This window comes from Lethenteron reissneri, chromosome 25 (genome assembly GCF_015708825.2).
Source record: "Lethenteron reissneri isolate LAM-NWPU_2019-01 chromosome 25, ASM1570882v1, whole genome shotgun sequence".
Classification (NCBI taxonomy): domain Eukaryota; kingdom Metazoa; phylum Chordata; class Hyperoartia; order Petromyzontiformes; family Petromyzontidae; genus Lethenteron; species Lethenteron reissneri.
Genome location: NC_083803.1, coordinates 15,743,081 through 15,760,735, shown reverse-complemented (window position 1 = coordinate 15,760,735; position 17,655 = coordinate 15,743,081). Strand labels below are relative to the sequence as shown.

The 17,655-nt window shown below is 44.9% G+C and overlaps 2 protein-coding genes across 8 annotated transcripts; one reads left to right on the top strand and one right to left on the bottom strand.

Annotated features, from left to right (window-relative positions):
- Nucleotides 1-96: 96 nt before the first annotated feature.
- On the bottom strand, nucleotides 97-8,359 carry LYSET (lysosomal enzyme trafficking factor). Of its 7 annotated transcripts, none has more exons than XM_061559486.1 (3): nucleotides 7,665-8,352; nucleotides 3,800-4,095; nucleotides 97-2,475 (listed from the first exon to the last, which is right to left on the bottom strand). In XM_061559486.1, exon 3 carries the CDS (start codon nucleotides 2,451-2,453, stop codon nucleotides 2,049-2,051), a length of 405 nt encoding a protein of 134 aa, XP_061415470.1. In that variant the 5' UTR covers nucleotides 2,454-2,475; nucleotides 3,800-4,095; nucleotides 7,665-8,352; the 3' UTR covers nucleotides 97-2,048. The 7 variants fall into 7 exon arrangements, with proteins under 7 accessions (XP_061415470.1, XP_061415469.1, XP_061415472.1 ...); XM_061559485.1 differs by having other exon boundaries at nucleotides 7,683-8,352; XM_061559488.1 differs by having other exon boundaries at nucleotides 7,742-8,352.
- Nucleotides 8,360-8,687: 328 nt separating this feature from the next.
- Nucleotides 8,688-15,910, top strand: POLR3F (RNA polymerase III subunit F). The gene is made up of 9 exons (XM_061559482.1): nucleotides 8,688-9,095; nucleotides 11,903-12,020; nucleotides 12,411-12,478; nucleotides 12,583-12,650; nucleotides 12,796-12,908; nucleotides 13,373-13,516; nucleotides 14,026-14,133; nucleotides 14,261-14,452; nucleotides 15,482-15,910. Exons 1-9 carry the CDS (start codon nucleotides 9,040-9,042, stop codon nucleotides 15,557-15,559), a joined length of 945 nt encoding a protein of 314 aa, XP_061415466.1. The 5' UTR covers nucleotides 8,688-9,039; the 3' UTR covers nucleotides 15,560-15,910.
- The last annotated feature ends 1,745 nt before the right edge of the window (nucleotides 15,911-17,655 follow it).

Below are 17,655 nucleotides of genomic sequence, written 5' to 3'. Positions count from 1 at the left end.
ACACTCTGCGGGAAGGCCTTCATCCAGCAGTGGATTAATAAAGAGCTGTAATTTGCAGTTATACCATACAACACACGAAGCAGATACTGCGAGATGTATTGTGAATCACTTTTATTCCACCTCAATGAAGAAACATTCAACTTGAATGTATGTACAGTATTTTAATTAGCTCTTTAACCTTGCAGTGAATGTTATTTGCAATTACAAAGCCATTGTAATATATGCTTGTAATCGCTAGGGCTTGGAAATATGGCGGTGGATAGAAATATGTACACCTTATGTACAAAAGATGGAAAAAGTGCAGTTTTACATAGATGTTACCTGAATTACTTAATTTGGTTGAAGTTACACTTTCCAAAATGTTTCTTTGCCAACAGCTCCACAGAATACACTTATGAAAAAACGACAAACCACGAAGAGACCACAAGGTTCCACCCCGGATTATGCCATTTAACATGCAACCCAAAGTTACCTTATGCATTTGTAAGTATAGAATAGCGCAGCATCAAACTCCGAGTCACAGACAATCAACTTTAACCTAAGTCTCGTGTAGTCAACACTGGCCAAAAAACAGATCCTGTATACTGTCATGCAATTTGTTCATTATGCCATTTATATACATATATAAAAGATATCCCAGTTTTATGTGTCATATAAAACCAAGGGTAAAATACACCAAAAACTCTTATTATACTGCCCATCATGCAGTGGTGATACAATGTATCATATTCGTATATTGGATGGAAAAAAATGCCAAACAAAAAAGGTATAACTCTACATTCTATTATGTTAAAGCAATTTACCATATCCTCCAGATTGTAAGACACTTCTGAAAGTAAGACATCCCAAAGAATTCTGCCGGGCATCAATACGGTTATACAAACTTGATCATAAGCACACACACGTACCTAACAGATTATATGACGCATCCCAGCTCTTGAGGTGCGTCGTGTAATGTTTTATAATCCAGACATAACGGCAATATTCCAGCACCTGCTCTTGTGCACACGTTACCATGGGTATCACACGTACAAATGATATCCTTAACACACATATATTACAACCATTTATAGAAGGCACTTTTAGAAATTAATACAAATTGAAATTCACATTTGTTTTTACATAAATCATTAAAGAAAACAAAAGAGAAAATAAATTGTTCAAGGGAAAAATAAATAAAAGTTTCCTATTTAGGAGGCCTGGTCTCCATACTTTTTGGAGTGAAAATGGTACATTTTTTAATCCTATACAAATATATTGTTCCTAAAAGACATTTAGGAGGTGCAATTAGGAGACCAACTGCAAACTCATGAGATGATGTCCAAATTGAAGCGTGCAATATTGCTGAATCACCACAATTATGGTAACGCTTGTACAAATACCATCTTTGTAAAATACGATAGCTAGTGTATAACGAGAGTTTGTTAGAAACCATAATTTGTAATAATTATACATCATATTTTTCAAAGTTTGAATTTTTATAAAATTGGTTGATCATTTATTAGACAGGGTAAAATGCACAGTATTCAATGTCAATAATACAAAAAGCCACCATCAAATTCAAACTCTCCAATAATATACTCTTACGTGAAGCCATGTTCTGAAAATAATCTATTTTTCCCAAAGCCACCTGTAACAAACATGAAACATAGTACATCTCTATAAATTACAATCCCGGCCCAAGCAGTGATATGTCGAAAAAAAGGGTCACAAATACATGTTTTAGCTTTTGATAGTGTTTATACGAATACACCTATCACAGCAATTGGCAAATACAAGCATCATGGGCCTTGGTCCATCTGTTTTTCATTGTGGAATAGATCCCCCAAATTGAGGTGTTCACAATAACGAACTGTACAATTATTTTCTTTCGCACAAGGAACTCGTGTGTCCAACTGAGCCTTCAATGGCCCATCGCGGCCATGCTATCCCCGCTAAGATGGTTAGGCGATAACAAAGACCCCCGTATAGCCTTAACATACTATTGGGGCGGTAAGCGAGCGCCTATAGGCGGTACACATATACACACACACTACTCAAAAGCGTCCTCACATATTAATGACTTGCACACCATTGTTGGCGTGAGCATACGTCTTCAAGCGTGGCTGCCGTGGCCTCAGCAGCACGAGCAGGCAGAGCGGGAAGAGGCAGTAGCCGACCTTCTTGGGCTCGGTTCGGGTGCACGACACCAAGAAGCAAAACACCTGGAGGTAGACGAAGAGGAGCAGCGCCACCCACAGCGCGAGCGGTGCCGACAGCAGAGCGTCCCTGAGCCACGTGAGTCTGCCTCTTGCGTGGGCGCCGGACTCGGAGGCCACGCGGTCCAGGGCAAGGGCCCCGTACGAGTCGCTCACGTCGAACATGTAGTGTGCCAGCGCCAGGCTGGCCAGCATGTAGAGACCCAGGCACACCCAGCCCATCCGCTGGCGGAAGTTCATGTTGCTCCATGCCATATGGATGCTGAAGCCAACATGCCTGCAATGACGTGGGTATGGGGGGGGGAATAAATAACAAGCTGGTGAAAATTATTCTGCACACGTGTCGGTTGTGTAATGCTCGTTAGTACGATGGGTAGCTGTAGGGGTAATATCAATTTGTATCCTGAATTCGCAAATAGTCCTTACTGCTTTGGTTTCAGTCTCATCTCCAAGTGTTGGGCAAAGCCTTTGATCAATTTGTGTAGCTGTCAAGAGAGCACTTTGCGAACTGGGAGCAGAAACTTTACACTACAGGTTTGGTTTATACGGGGTTGTGTTTGCACGAGTAGAGAAGATCCTGTTATGTACGGGCAGAGTTAATGCACAAACGATTTCCACCTTATTCCATTTGCGAAGCATTACACATATTATCAATAAATTACTTCCAAATAGCTTAGGCAAGTAAAAAGAACTCTTTCTTTCATCTCAAGCACATGCACACATGTACTCTGCCTAGACGTATTGAAGACGCATGAAACATTCTATAGTTTGTCAATGTACATTAAACCACTGCAATAATAAAACATTTAGCACAAGCTCTGACTTGTACCACTGTATGGCAACTGGCAGACTTTGAAGTTATTTTGAAAGCAGTGTCACATGTCAGATGTCATCATAAAGTCACCCCCTAAAAGGAACAATCATATATTCACGAATAGGCAGCAAGTATACACAACAGCTTCTTGGCGTTTACCCACACAAAATTGCCAAGAGCCTCTTTCGCGTCGACATTTACTTAGTTGGTAAGCTCAGTTTAATAATAAACTCCACAGGAAAAATGTAAATTGGCCCAAGGAATGAGTTGTACCTGTTAAGCCAGGCCAAAGAGCACAATGTCCTTATCCTTAACACACATCGGCAGGTTGAACATCTCTAATTGTGCAAGCGATGAGTAATCACGGCTGCTGATGTAGTGAAGAGAGATGAAGCGGGGAGGAGGATGATGAGTATCTACCCGTGTTCGGACGTGGTTGAAACCACGGCTGCTGATGTAGTCAAGAGGGAGGAGAGAGGAGGAAGGATGATTCAGTTTTTCAGTTTAATTTATTAGGTATAGCCCTGTGAGCCATTCGGCTCTTGAATCGGGTGCAACCGCAACAAACCAAAAAACAAAAACATGAACAAGAAAACATCTTAAAGTGACTATGTGACTATGTGCAAACAAAAAATCCAAGAAAAGACAGCAAAATATTGCAGAAAAAGCCCCGTACACCAACGCTGTGTGCAAAAATCACAGTGGGATGCATGTCAAACAACAACAAACCACAGCTGCTGATGAAGTGAAGAGGGAGGAAGAGAGTAGTAGGAGGATGAGTATCTACCCGTGTTCGGACGTGGTTGAAACCACGGCTGCTGATGTAGTGGAGAGGGAGGAAGAATTAGTGAAGAGTACGACTCTGGTTCGGTTCCTGGGGGGGGGAGCGGCCCAGGTGCTTTGTTGCTCCGCTGTGCAGCTCAGGCCCCGGGAGATGTTGGTGCGGTGATGGGGCGGCTTTTATGAGCTCGGAAGCAGCGGCCCTGGTTCCCGGGTAGAAGGCGTGAGCTCAGGTCCGGGGTGAGTGGTGGAGAGTCCAGAGTCTAGTGTTGTTACAGCTCCCGAGAGATGAGTTCTCTGATCCTGGAAGACAGATTTCAGGGTTCCAAATATGAGAGGTCCACGTCCTACACGACAGATCCCATAGAACTATGGGGTACGACGTACGGGGTGACATAGATGAGAGGACTCTTGGTCGTGGAGTGTTCAAGTCCTAGAATGGAGGTGCAAGGTTCATATATGAGGTTCCAGATCCAGGACGAGAATTCTCAAGGACTAGAGCAGAGGTCTCCAATTCTGTAGTGCTTAATGTTGAGCTTCTGGGACTGCGAGAGGCGAGGGTCCAGCCATGTCCCGCCGCTTACAAGGCACGAAACTATTGAGGGGGCCCCACAATGTACTTGGGACACCAATTCCCAGATCTTGGATAAGCGTTCCTAGGTCTTAGGCGATCTGGCTCGTATCGATCCCAAGTTCGTGTGAAGAGGTATCAAATCCAAGGGGAAAATCCCAAGGTCCTAGACGAGCAGGTTCAAGTCCTGTGGTGAAAAATGCCAAATCCTAAAGCAGAGCGCGTCCAGATCCTAGGCGGAACGGGTAAGAAATCCCCAGGTCCTAGAGGCGAGGTCCCTGGTTCCAGACGGAAATCCCAGTTTCTGAAAGAGTTCCTCGAGAGAATGTTCCAGCTCCTAGAGGCGAGGTCTCTGGTTCCAGACGGAAATCCCAGTTTCTGAAAGAGTTCCTCGAGATAATGTCCCAGCTCCTAGAGGAGAGGTCTCTGGTTCCAGACGGAAATCCCAGTTTCTGAAAGAGTTCCTCGAGATAATGTCCCAGCTCCTAGAGGAGAGGTCTCTGGTTCCAGACGGAAATCCCAGTTTCTGAAAGAGTTCCTCGAGAGAATGTTCCAGCTCCTAGAGGAGAGGTCTCTGGTTCCAGACGGAAATCCCAGTTTCTAAAAGAGTTCCTCGAGAGAATGTTCCAGCTCCTAGAGGCGAGGTCTCTGGTTCCAGACGGAAATCCCAGTTTCTGAAAGAGTTCCTCGAGAAAATGTCCCAGGTCCTATAGGAGAGGTCTCTGGTTCCAGACGGAAATCCCAGTTTCTGAAAGAGTTCCTCGAGAAAATGTCCCAGCTCCTAGAGGAGAGGTCTCTGGTTCCAGACGGAAATCCCAGTTTCTGAAAGAGTTTCTCGAGAGAATGTTCCAGCTCCTAGAGGAGAGGTCTCTGGTTCCAGACGGAAATCCCAGTTTCTAAAAGAGTTCCTCGAGAGAATGTTCCAGCTCCTAGAGGCGAGGTCTCTGGTTCCAGACGGAAATCCCAGTTTCTGAAAGAGTTCCTCGAGAAAATGTCCCAGGTCCTATAGGAGAGGTCTCTGGTTCCAGACGGAAATCCAAGTTTCTGAAAGAGTTCCTCGAGAAAATGTCCCAGCTCCTAGAGGAGAGGTCTCTGGTTCCAGACGGAAATCCCAGTTTCTGAAATAGTTCCTCGAGAAGATGTCTCAGGTCCTAGAGGAGAGGTCTCTGGTTCCAGACGGAAATCCCAGTTTCTGAAATAGTTCCTCGAGAAAATGTCCCAGGTCCTATAGGAGAGGTCTCTGGTTCCAGACGGAAATCCCAGTTTCTGAAAGAGTTCCTCGAGAAAATGTCCCAGCTCCTAGAGGAGAGGTCTCTGGTTCCAGACGGAAATCCCAGTTTCTGAAATAGTTCCTCGAGAAGATGTCTCAGGTCCTAGAGGAGAGGTCTCTGGTTCCAGACGGAAATCCCAGTTTCTGAAAGAGTTCCTCGAGAGAATGTTCCAGCTCCTAGAGGAGAGGTCTCTGGTTCCAGACGGAAATCCCAGTTTCTGAAAGAGTTCCTCGAGAGAATGTTCCAGCTCCTAGAGGAGAGGTCTCTGGTTCCAGACGGAAATCCCAGTTTCTGAAAGAGTTCCTCGAGATAATGTCCCAGCTCCTAGAGGAGAGGTCTCTGGTTCCAGACGGAAATCCCAGTTTCTGAAATAGTTCCTAGAGGAGAGGTCTCTGGTTCCAGACGGAAATCCCAGTTTCTGAAAGAGTTCCTCGAGATAATGTCCCAGCTCCTAGAGGAGAGGTCTCTGGTTCCAGACGGAAATCCCAGTTTCTGAAAGAGTTCCTCGAGAAAATGTCCCAGCTCCTAGAGGAGAGGTCTCTGGTTCCAGACGGAAATCCCAGTTTCTGAAAGAGTTCCTCGAGAGAATGTTCCAGCTCCTAGAGGAGAGGTCTCTGGTTCCAGACGGAAATCCCAGTTTCTGAAAGAGTTCCTCGAGAAAATGTCCCAGCTCCTAGAGGAGAGGTCTCTGGTTCCAGACGGAAATCCCAGTTTCTGAAATAGTTCCTCGAGAAGATGTCTCAGGTCCTAGAGGAGAGGTCTCTGGTTCCAGACGGAAATCCCAGTTTCTGAAAGAGTTCCTCGAGAGAATGTTCCAGCTCCTAGAGGAGAGGTCTCTGGTTCCAGACGGAAATCCCAGTTTCTGAAAGAGTTCCTCGAGAGAATGTTCCAGCTCCTAGAGGAGAGGTCTCTGGTTCCAGACGGAAATCCCAGTTTCTGAAAGAGTTCCTCGAGAGAATGTTCCAGCTCCTAGAGGCGAGGTCTCTGGTTCCAGACGGAAATCCCAGTTTCTGAAATAGTTCCTCGAGAGAATGTTCCAGCTCCTAGAGGTCTCTGGTTCCAGACGGAAACCCCAGTTTCTGAAAGAGTTCCTCGAGAGAATGTTCCAGCTCCTAGAGGAGAGGTCTCTGGTTCCAGACGGAAATCCCAGTTTCTGAAAGAGTTCCTCGAGAGAATGTTCCAGCTCCTAGAGGAGAGGTCTCTGGTTCCAGACGGAAATCCCAGTTTCTGAAAGAGTTCCTCGAGAGAATGTTCCAGCTCCTAGAGGACAGGTCTCTGGTTCCAGACGGAAATCCCAGTTTCTGAAAGAGTTCCTCGAGATAATGTCCCAGCTCCTAGATGAGAGGTCTCTGGTTCCAGACGGAAATCCCAGTTTCTGAAAGAGTTCCTCGAGAAAATGTCCCAGCTCCTAGAGGCGAGTTCCCTGGTTCCAGACGGAAATCCCAGTTTCTGAAAGAGTTCCTCGAGAAAATGTCCCAGCTCCTAGAGGCGAGTTCCCTGGTTCCAGACGGAAATCCCAGTTTCTGAAAGAGTTCCTCGAGATAATGTCCCAGCTCCTAGATGAGAGGTCTCTGGTTCCAGACGGAAATCCCAGTTTCTGAAAGAGTTCCTCGAGAAAATGTCCCAGCTCCTAGAGGCGAGTTCCCTGGTTCCAGACGGAAATCCCAGTTTCTGAAAGAGTTCCTCGAGATAATGTCCCAGCTCCTAGATGAGAGGTCTCTGGTTCCAGACGGAAATCCCAGTTTCTGAAAGAGTTCCTCGAGAAAATGTCCCAGCTCCTAGAGGCGAGTTCCCTGGTTCCAGACGGAAATCCCAGTTTCTGAAAGAGTTCCTCGAGAAAATGTCCCAGCTCCTAGAGGAGAGGTCTCTGGTTCCAGACGGAAATCCCAGTTTCTGAAAGAGTTCCTCGAGAAAATGTCCCAGGTCCTAAATGAAAGCCACCCAAGTGCTAGATGAAGACATCCCAGGCTTAGTGGTGACGCGTCGTAAAAAAAAAACCCCACCTTCTAGACAATGAAGGGTCCCCTTACGTGCAACGCGAGAGCTACCCGAGGGCCTGGCGGCGAAACGTCGGGCTTGACGATCGCGTCCTGCTCCTCCTCCTCACCCGGGAAGCGAGAACCCGTCACGTGACTCGCCGCCTCTCACTGTCCCGCGCACGTGCGCGCAGTGCCTCGCGTGCCGGTGTCACGCGCAGAGAGTTGACGGCGGAGGAGGCACCGCGGGAGTCGTGGAGTTTGTTACCGTCGCCACGTATTTGTGTCGATAGCCGCCGCCGTCGTCGTCGTTGTTGTCGTCGTCGCCGTTGTTGTTGCAGCGGCCACAGAAGGAAGCCGGCGGCATCGGCGCGAGCCGCGATACGCCGACGCGTGACGTCACGACGCCGTCGTGGTTGATGACGTCACGCGTGCGCACGGCAACCAGCGGCCACGTTGCTAAGGGGGCTGGTGCGTTCTGGTGCGCTCACGTGTCACGCCGATGGAATCGGAACGCTCACTTTGAACTGCGTGAGGAAACCGATGAGCTTGTAAAGATTTTGTTTTTTTTCAGACGTACAGAGAGGGGGACGAGTAGGACCGTCAACAACAATAAACACCAAAATAAAACATAGGATGGGGCGGGCGGTGTTGTAAGGGATCGCAGGCCACCAAGCTTCATGTATTCAGTGTTGTGCTGTGAACACTCGCGGGGACATGGCTGCTTGCTGTGTCCTATTGGCGTGGTCGACTGCGGGGGTAACGTGCAGACGGCCTCGCCAAGCTGAACGCAGAACGCCCGCGTCGCTTGGCGCCTCCCACCCCTCACGTAATATGGCCGCCGGAAGCAGCTTGAGGGCGGGGGCACGCGGGGTGGGCGGGGTTACACGGGGGGTGGGCGGGGTTACACGGGGGGTGGGCGGGGTTACACGGGGGGTGGGAGGAGTTACACGGGGGGTGGGAGGGGTTACACGGGGGGTGGGAGGGGTTACACGGGGGGTGGGAGGGGTTACACGGGGGGTGGGAGGGGTTACACGAAGGCACGCGGGGTGGGGTGCCACCGGACGTGACGTAACGCCAGTCAGCTGGTTCTCGTGCATCGAAGTTTCGAGTCCGCGATCCGCTGCGTTCCATTTAAGAGGCGAGATTAAGTTTCTCGCCTCGCTCGGTCTCTTTTTTTTTTAAGTCATTATAATTATCTCGCTCTCACACCGAACGGGTCAACTGTGCATCTGGCGCAACTTTACCACAAACCGTAATCAATCGGTGCTTGACATAACGCGCGAACGACACGTGCGTTCAGTTGAGTCGGCGACCACGAATCGATCCGTCGCCGTGGAGCATCGGGATGAGTGGCGTCTATTCCCCGCGCGTGGTTCAGGCTTGAGGTTGTTTCGTCTCTCTCTCGCTCGCTGTCGTGGAGGCGACAATGACGGACGTGGTGGTGAAGCAAGAGGCTACCGACGCCGTGGACCTGGAGAGCAGGTAGAGGCACCGAGCTGGAGAAGAGCAGTGGCTACATCCACTCGCCCACGTGCCCCCACCAGGGTTGCTGGACGGGGCACACATGGGTCGAACACACGGGCCACCCATTGAGCAAATTGGTGAACATGTCTTGCGCCTATTTATGTAAAGGCGCAACCCTGCAATTGCTTGCTCCGTCGCATTGCTAGCGGAAGGGCCTGCTTGTCTAAATGGCCATTGAACTCCTCTGCCAAATCTAGATCGAAACTAATTTCGTTAGAACTGTTTGTTGCGTTCAGTTTGTTCTCCCCCCCCCGCCCGCACCCCCGATCATCACGGGTGGCTACGTACGGTGCGAAAGAAGTTCAACAACATTACCGTGGTTTAGGCATCTTGGAATAATAAATAGGTGGGGAAAATCGCACGCTACGTGGCCGCAATCAACCTGCCGATCGACTGCCGAGGCGTGCTCATGCTTGTGGGTAAACAGCAGCATCCTGTTGACGTAATGAGAGCACCTGGACTAGGAGCTCATCCACCTGTTGGCTTTTTTAAATCCTTTATATTAAGTTCGCTTGCTTGCTTAGGACCGTGCAAATCTTTCGGTCGTTTTTTAACCCACTTCCCGTGATCCAATCGAGCTGACATTTTCCACACAGACTCGTTGTGCGTGACAATGTTCGTGAAATTTTTTTTCCAAAATTTTACACTTTTTAGGACAAAAATATATTTAATTATTAATTGCTTAATGGTGCAATGCAATCATCTGACCCATAGGTGGCAGCCATCTCAAGCCAGAGGACGAGAGGACTCTAGCCGCCACGCATATAAAGGATTTATAGTGAAAAACTTTGTTTTTACTGGTTATACTTATTATCGGTTTATATAGGAACGTAGACTCGCTCGAGTACTTGAACCCACTCCGTGGTTGTATATAGGCAAAGCAAATCGAACAAAAGCTGAACAGTTTGAAATGTTCAGGCGCACGCTTAAAGTGACACCGAGAGAACGAGATAGGCTTAGTTTAGAAAGCAAGCAAAGAGGCAATGAATTGTCAGGAAGGCTGAGTTTGGTCAGGACATGCCATAGCTAGAAGGGACGATGACTATACTATTTTTATTGTATTAGGTAAGGCACACAGCTATGCAGCTCTTTTTTCAGAAGCGACCTGGCCAGAGATGATGGCGCAACGAAGTGGCTTATGTGGACATCTATTGCAGACAAATAATGTAAACGCATGTTTCTGAAATGTGGAGGGAAAAGCCGGTGGACCGGAGAATAATCCACGCCATCACGGGGGAGAACATGCAAACTCCAAATATACAGCAAGCGGTCAGGGTTGGGATCGAACCCACGGACCTCCTTGCATATCATCAGGTTTTGGAAATGACACCTCGCCAACGTGGCGGTCGAGACTAACGACGGAGTGGCAGACATAACAGAGCACACTCGACTGCGGAGATGAAGCAGCAGCAATGAAGCTCATGAGTGAGTCAAATGGACCGTTTCATCTCTGGTCCGTGAGAGATGGTGACGTCTTGAGATCATCCAGCATTTTATGAACGATGGGCTCATTGCATTATCTAATTGAGCAGATGCACCAATCAAGAGTTCTATACATGAGCCCTCTGGTGAGCATGAATCAAGTGCACATGAAGCAGTCAGTAGGGGCACTCCCGCTAATCGCTGGAAGGTCATGCATGCATTTAACGCACACAGCACCCATTAGTATTCAAGCAAAAGGTTTGTGCGTGTAGCTTTGCAATGGTGACAAACAGCTTTGCAAATGTGACCCAGATCAGTCTTACAGACGAGACTAATTTAACCTTGTCCCCCTAGTTCTCACCCGGTTAAACAAGATGGATTTGAAACTTGAGGTTTACAATAAAGTAGTAACACTTGAATACGTGCTGTTTACCTTGTTTTAAGCTTACGATGTACCTTTTTATAAGGGGTGCTGTGTTAATTTCAACAGGGTGTATTCTTCTTCTTGGTTCTTTCGGTAAAGTCACGTAGAAGGGAAGTAATAAACCGAGCCAAGAAAGTTATACGCTTGCCAAATATCTCCGGAGAAAAGTATTTTAAACGTACTTTATATTGTAGAGAGGTTAATGAATTAATTATTAAATAAGGTTAACAGTCGTCACTGGTGATCTTACTAAAAAAAAAGCTAAATAAATCAAATTGGAAATGGGCAGAACGCATCAAGAGAAGAATGTCGAGAGATGAGAGATAAAATTAACTGTGGAATGGAGATAGGTAAAAAGGAGAGGGAGACAGCGGAGGAAGATGGCAAAATTAAATCAAAGACTTTGTAGGCCACTACTAGACAGTTTCAGTTTTTTCAGTTTCATTTATTAGGTATAGCCCTGTGAGCCATTCGGCTCTTGAATCGGGTGCAACCGCAACAAACAAAAAACAAAAATATGAACAAGAAAACATTTTAATGTGACTGCACAAACAGAAAAATCCAGGAAAAAACCAGATAAAAAAGCACCGTACATCAACGCTGTGCAAAAATCCCAATGGGATGCAAGTCAAACAACAACAACCACAAGACGACAAGAACAAAGAATGGAGAAATATAGCATCGAGTTTGGCTCAATCGGAACCAAATTCAATACGACTGCTTTTTATATTCGGCACCGACAAGCTTTGTTTTCCACAACGGTGCGTGTGGCATTTCAGGCATAGGATCATTTGACTGTTTGCCTTTTTTATAATGCATTTCAGTCATCTTTTCTCTTTCATTTACATTTTACAATGCAGACACTCCATGGTGATGATGGAGCAATAACGCTAGTGCCAATTGCCGTCTTCGTTCTCAGAATAATTGAGCTGTGCCAGCAGTTCCCACATGGCATCACGGACCAGGTGATCCAAAATGACATGCCACAACTGGAGCCCCAGCAGAGAGCCATGGCCATCAACCGTCTGCTCTCTACGGTGACTTTAGTTTCGCGTTTGCAACACACACACATACGTGATCTACCAAATTTGTACAATTAGTTTTGTGTCTTATCATCGGTATCGTCACAATCCATCGGCAGATAGCCCATTTTGTCATTTGTTTACACTTTCCTCTCTGTCTTGTGCTACTATTCTCAAGTAGTGAGCATATTGTTCCGTGTCTACATCATATTAAATCTTGTTTGTCCGTTAGAGTTTGAATTCCGGCCGCTCACTCTACAGCTGAACCGCCTCGCTGTCTTACTGCATGATCGTGTATTCAATATTTAACAATCTACTTTGCACGTAGAATATCGGTGTATAGTATGTGTCTATATATATTTGTTTTATCATTGCCTTCGTAATCTGAAAGTATTATTTACACAGGGCCGGCTGGACTTACTAAGAAGCAATGCAGGTTTACTTTACAGACTTAAGGATGCTCAAGCTGCCAGGTACTGTTTGGTTTTGTTTTCAACTTATTTACATTTGTGATTCATTGCATCAGATTTCGTCACTGAAGCATTCTTTAAAGAAAGTTCTTTTTTTTACATTGCAGCAAAGTGAAAGGAGCCGATAATCAGGAAAAGCTCGTGTATCAAATAATAGAAGATGCTGGGAATAAAGGTAAGGATGTAATCGCACGTTACAAGATATGATTCCGCGTCAAAGGCTCCATTCTTAGTGACAGTCTGAAACCACATACTGTGGTGAATAAAGATGAAGAATCTAGTCACTTATGTAAATGGCATGCTCTGTTTCTCCTGCGCAGGGATTTGGAGCAGAGATATAAGGTATAAGAGCAACCTGCCCTTGACCGAGATTAACAAAATCCTAAAAAGTCTCGAAAGCAAGAAGCTCATCAAAGCAGTCAAATCTGTTGCGGTATGGAAATGACTGAAACGCACGTCATTGCCGTAAACATGTATGCACCATAAAAATATGTCCAATGTTTTATACTGCCAATATATGCAACTCATTAACACTTTTTACCTGCTAGGATGCTATCATAAGTAGGTATGTAATCAGATTAAAATCAGCTCTTGGGCCCAGAATACATGTGTATCAAGATGTGTGCAAGAATCAATTATTTAAATGACTTGTTTACGCAAATTATATAATTTGAAGATTGGTGGGAATGAATAAGGCAGTACAAACAAGAATTGACAAGCGAGAGAGTAGCTGCAGTATAAATGGTTGAAATTAGACAATGCATCAGACTAGTGGGGGGAGGAGGAAAAGGGGAGTTATTACATCAGTCGCAATGGAGATTTCAGTCGGTTAACTTGTGCTGTAACCGATCACGTGCATATTAATTCTATAACTTTAAATGTTTGTGCATTATGTAGGCTTCCAAGAAAAAGGTGTACATGCTGTACAACATTGAGCCGGATCGATCTGTAACTGGTGGTGCCTGGTACAGTGATCAAGATTTTGAAGCGGAGTTTGTGGAAATCCTCAACCAGCAGTGCTGCAAGTTTTTGCAGCAAAAGGTATGGAGCATGTATCACTAGTAGTAAACTACAGTTAACTCTCGACTTTCCATTTGTCCATTGTCCGGGTTGCAGATTAACTGGGCTTGTGACGACGGTAACGTAGAAAATGTGGCATTGCACACTCGTTCTTGCCTTTACACACATGCTGGTTCTACGATTAACTGCTCACGTGACACTTAGGGACCGATTACATGCACTCTTAACAATAAAAACAGACAATGCATTCGATATCTTCACGCCTATTCTACAAAGGTAAAATAATGTCTGTCGTCTAATTTGAATATACCTTTGTATGTTATTGTTTTATCTGGACCCCCTAATATTACCCTGAGAAATTGATAGTTGACTGTAACTTACAGATTAAAAATATATTTTGCAACATCAATGTAAGTTAATGTGGATCATATTGTGCAAAACTAGTGGTTGTAGTTGTCATTCGATCACATCTACTGGGGAATCAGTTCCGTATTGTAGAATGTGTAATTTGAATTGTTTTGTTTCGGTAGGCTGAAGCAGCCCAGGAGAGCAAGCAGGGGCCATTGCTGCAAAGGAACAGTTCTTACGCTTCTTCCCATGAAGTGTGGAAATACATCTGTGAGCTCGGCATTAGCAAGGTCTCTTATTGCACCTCGCACACATTTGTATATTTTATTCTGCAGTAAATTCTGACTCTTTGCAGCATTTAACAATGTGCTTAAGATGTGGGTTGACAGATGCATCACTGTCTGCTTTGCCTGGCAGGTGGAACTTTCAATGGAGGATGTGGAGACAATTCTGAACACGCTTATTTACGATGGGAAGGTAGAAAGGACGATTTTGTCTGCGAAGGAGGGCACTGTAGGATGTGTCGATGGGTACATAAAACTTTTCCGTGCCATCAACCCACTGGTGCCTCCCACAGGGCTTGTCCGGACACCGTGTGGTGTCTGCCCCGTAAGTATTGCCATGCTCACAAACCAATTTCAACTTTTGTAATAGGTGTGGGGAATCAATCGTTTCATTCTTGAGGGCCTAACGCAACTTTCAGATACTTTGGCAGGCCATATATTAACACATCTCAGTCACTTATATCACCACAAGAGATTCTTTCAGACACAAATAAATTGACCAAGCTCATGGCAACCAGTGTTGCCAAGTGGAAACTATGCTCTATAGTTACCGAATTGAGCAGCTTGCAGTGATGGACAAAGAGGTATACTGTATATCAAGTGGAAGGCCTCATGTGGCTGTAACCTAAAAAATAGAAATTTTGTCATATCCATAGATTTTTTGACTTTATAACCAGACTAGCTTTACTACCCGGCTTCGCCCGAGACTTGGATTCTTGTCTTGGATTAGTACACGGTCTACGCGGAGGGTGGGGGATGCGTGACGTCAGCAGGCACACTGCGTGACGCTGCCGCATGCGGGTGACATCACAGATGTGACGTCACCACTCACTTGCAGTGCAAAATATATCCATTGCGCCGTCCCCCAAAATACAAAAGTCTAGTTTTATACATTTTGCATTGTGTACAGTCTGGAAGCTACCCAAATGCCAAATTTCAAGTTTGTTGCATGTCGGTAAGTATGCTAAACATTTCAAACAGACACACGTATTCACACATTTTCCTTTTTTATATACAGTAAAACCTTGGATTGCGAGCATAATTCGTTCCGGAAACGTGTTTGTAATCCCAAGCACTCGTATATCAAAGCACTCGTATATCAAAGCACTCGTATATCAGTTGTGATCACGTGACGCTCGGCAGACAGAACGTACTACTCGTATTGCAAGACCTCGCTCATTTATCAAATTAATATTTATAAAAAAAATACTCGTCTTGCAAAACACTCGCAGACCAAGTTACTTGCAATCCAAGGTTTTACTGTATATAGATGACCACATCTTTGTCAATGAGAATTTTACACATCTCAGATGCATGAAGTATGGCATTTAATGACTGTTTTCATTTTCACCAGATATTTCATGAATGTCACGAAGGCGGAGACATCTCTCCAGAAACATGCGTCTACATGACAGAATGGATGGCATTCTGATATATTTTTTAAATGTCTCCATTTTGCTTTGAAATTAGTCTATAAATGCGATCTTTATTGCAAAATGTAATTTATTTGAATGTTAACAAAATCCATGATTTAAATTTGTGCAAACCATGTGATACATTTTTTATTTTTAAGAAAAGTAAAATATCAGGTCAAGTTCAGATACTACTTTCGTGTCACAAAATGCCCAAAGTTAATCATATCGTAATGTTTGTTAACAAACTCCTTGTACATTGCCAACCATTACTTTAGTTACCCGAATGTATCCATCTGGGAAGCTTTATTTAAAATGGAATATAATTTATTTTGTATGAAAGATGTATTAAAGTTGTACGTTTAAACATTGATATTAAAATAATCTTTAATTTTTGGAAAATTATTGACACGGTAACTTGGAAGCGCTGAATATTTGCACAACTCAAGTTTACATTGTCCTGAAAAGTATTTTAATGTTTGGACATGGCTTGTATAAATGTTGAAATTAAGTGTATGACGAGTAAGTTAATTTGGTATTCAAGCCATTCCTGCTGTACAAAGATCATGAATTATAAAACATTTCCAAATTCAGCATACTCCAGAACTGGCCAAGTGACATCCCTGAATCTGAGCAGCAGTGACTTCCACGTAGATGGGCTGAAAACTGCACTTAAAAGTATAGTTATATTAGCCATGAGCAATCCACTGCTGGATGAAGGCCTCCGGAGGATGTTTACATAGTTCATGAGCCTGCGATGTGGATGTATCTCTTGGTTGCCAATCATTCTAGCAAGATGTCATGTTCAAGTCCACTTTTAAATAAAGTCCACAAAAAGGGACAATGTAGGATTTTTGCACGGTGAGCTGAATGCCACCAGCATAAGCGGACAGCTCTGATTAGTAGTGCTTGTAACTGCATATATCGTCTACACACCAACAATTTATCCACCGGGCTACTTTCAGATCAATATAACCCAATAGCGGCCTTTAATCAAGAGAACTACTGTACTGCACATCTGTGAAAAAGCTTTATAGCTCATAATATAGGGTGTTTGGGTTAGATCACGTAAATGTGGCGTTAAACTCGCCACTACCCGATACAGCCAATTAGTAAGGATTGTCACGTAAACAGAACATGCCAATTCGCTATTAGTACATCAACACCGGTGTGTTGGGAGAGCAAATCCACAATATTTACAATCTTTATAGCTCATCGGATCCCTCCAGTATAAAGATACATTCTGATATTTTGACTGCTTTCGACCATCCTGTGTCTCATCGGCGGGCAGGCTTGTTAAACACGCCGCCGAGTTGACTCGTTATTTGGCAGGCGCACTCCACACCTCGACCAACAACAACGTTGCCTCCGCCGTGCACGGGTTGAGTAGTGATCGCGTGGAAGCTCCACGTGGCACGCGTGGAAGGAACACGTGGCCTCGCTAACCAGCCAATCGGCGGCCGCTCAGAGCGGAAATCCCCCGAGCTCTTCCCGCTCGGATATTGAGTTCCGCGTGGAAATTAACATGTGACGGTGAAAAAAAAGTGGGTGACACTCACTAAAACGGATTTTCACGAATGGTTATCTCAATGTTTTCGGCGTTTTATTCGTCTAATTGGTCAGCAAGAGCATTGACTTAAAAAAAAATATGAAAGGTAATGGCCCCATTAAAGCTCGGAACCTTTAATTAATTTGACCCGGAAGCCGATGACGTTGGAAGGCGACGGAAACACCCCCAACCAGACTCCCACCACAAGGCAGAAATCGATTCGGACGTGTACTCGATTCACACTTCCCGATTCACGGATCGATTCGAAGTTCAACATTGTCTCAAGAAATGGGACCTTTTTTGCCAGTATCAAAGTATGAAAAAAAACTAAAATAGGTTTTACCCTTACTGGCAATAAAAAAAAGTCGTAAGATGATCAAACCACCAAATAGAAACATTTTAAATGTTCACCGCAAGTACTCTGTGTGGTTAATGCGAACTTAATTCCTTGCAAAAGCTTGCCATCTGGTGTTTGAGCATCTTAACGCCTGTTTTATTGCCAAAAAGGGTAAAAACCTATTATTATAATTTAATACTTTCATACTGGCAAAACATTTCCCATTTTGT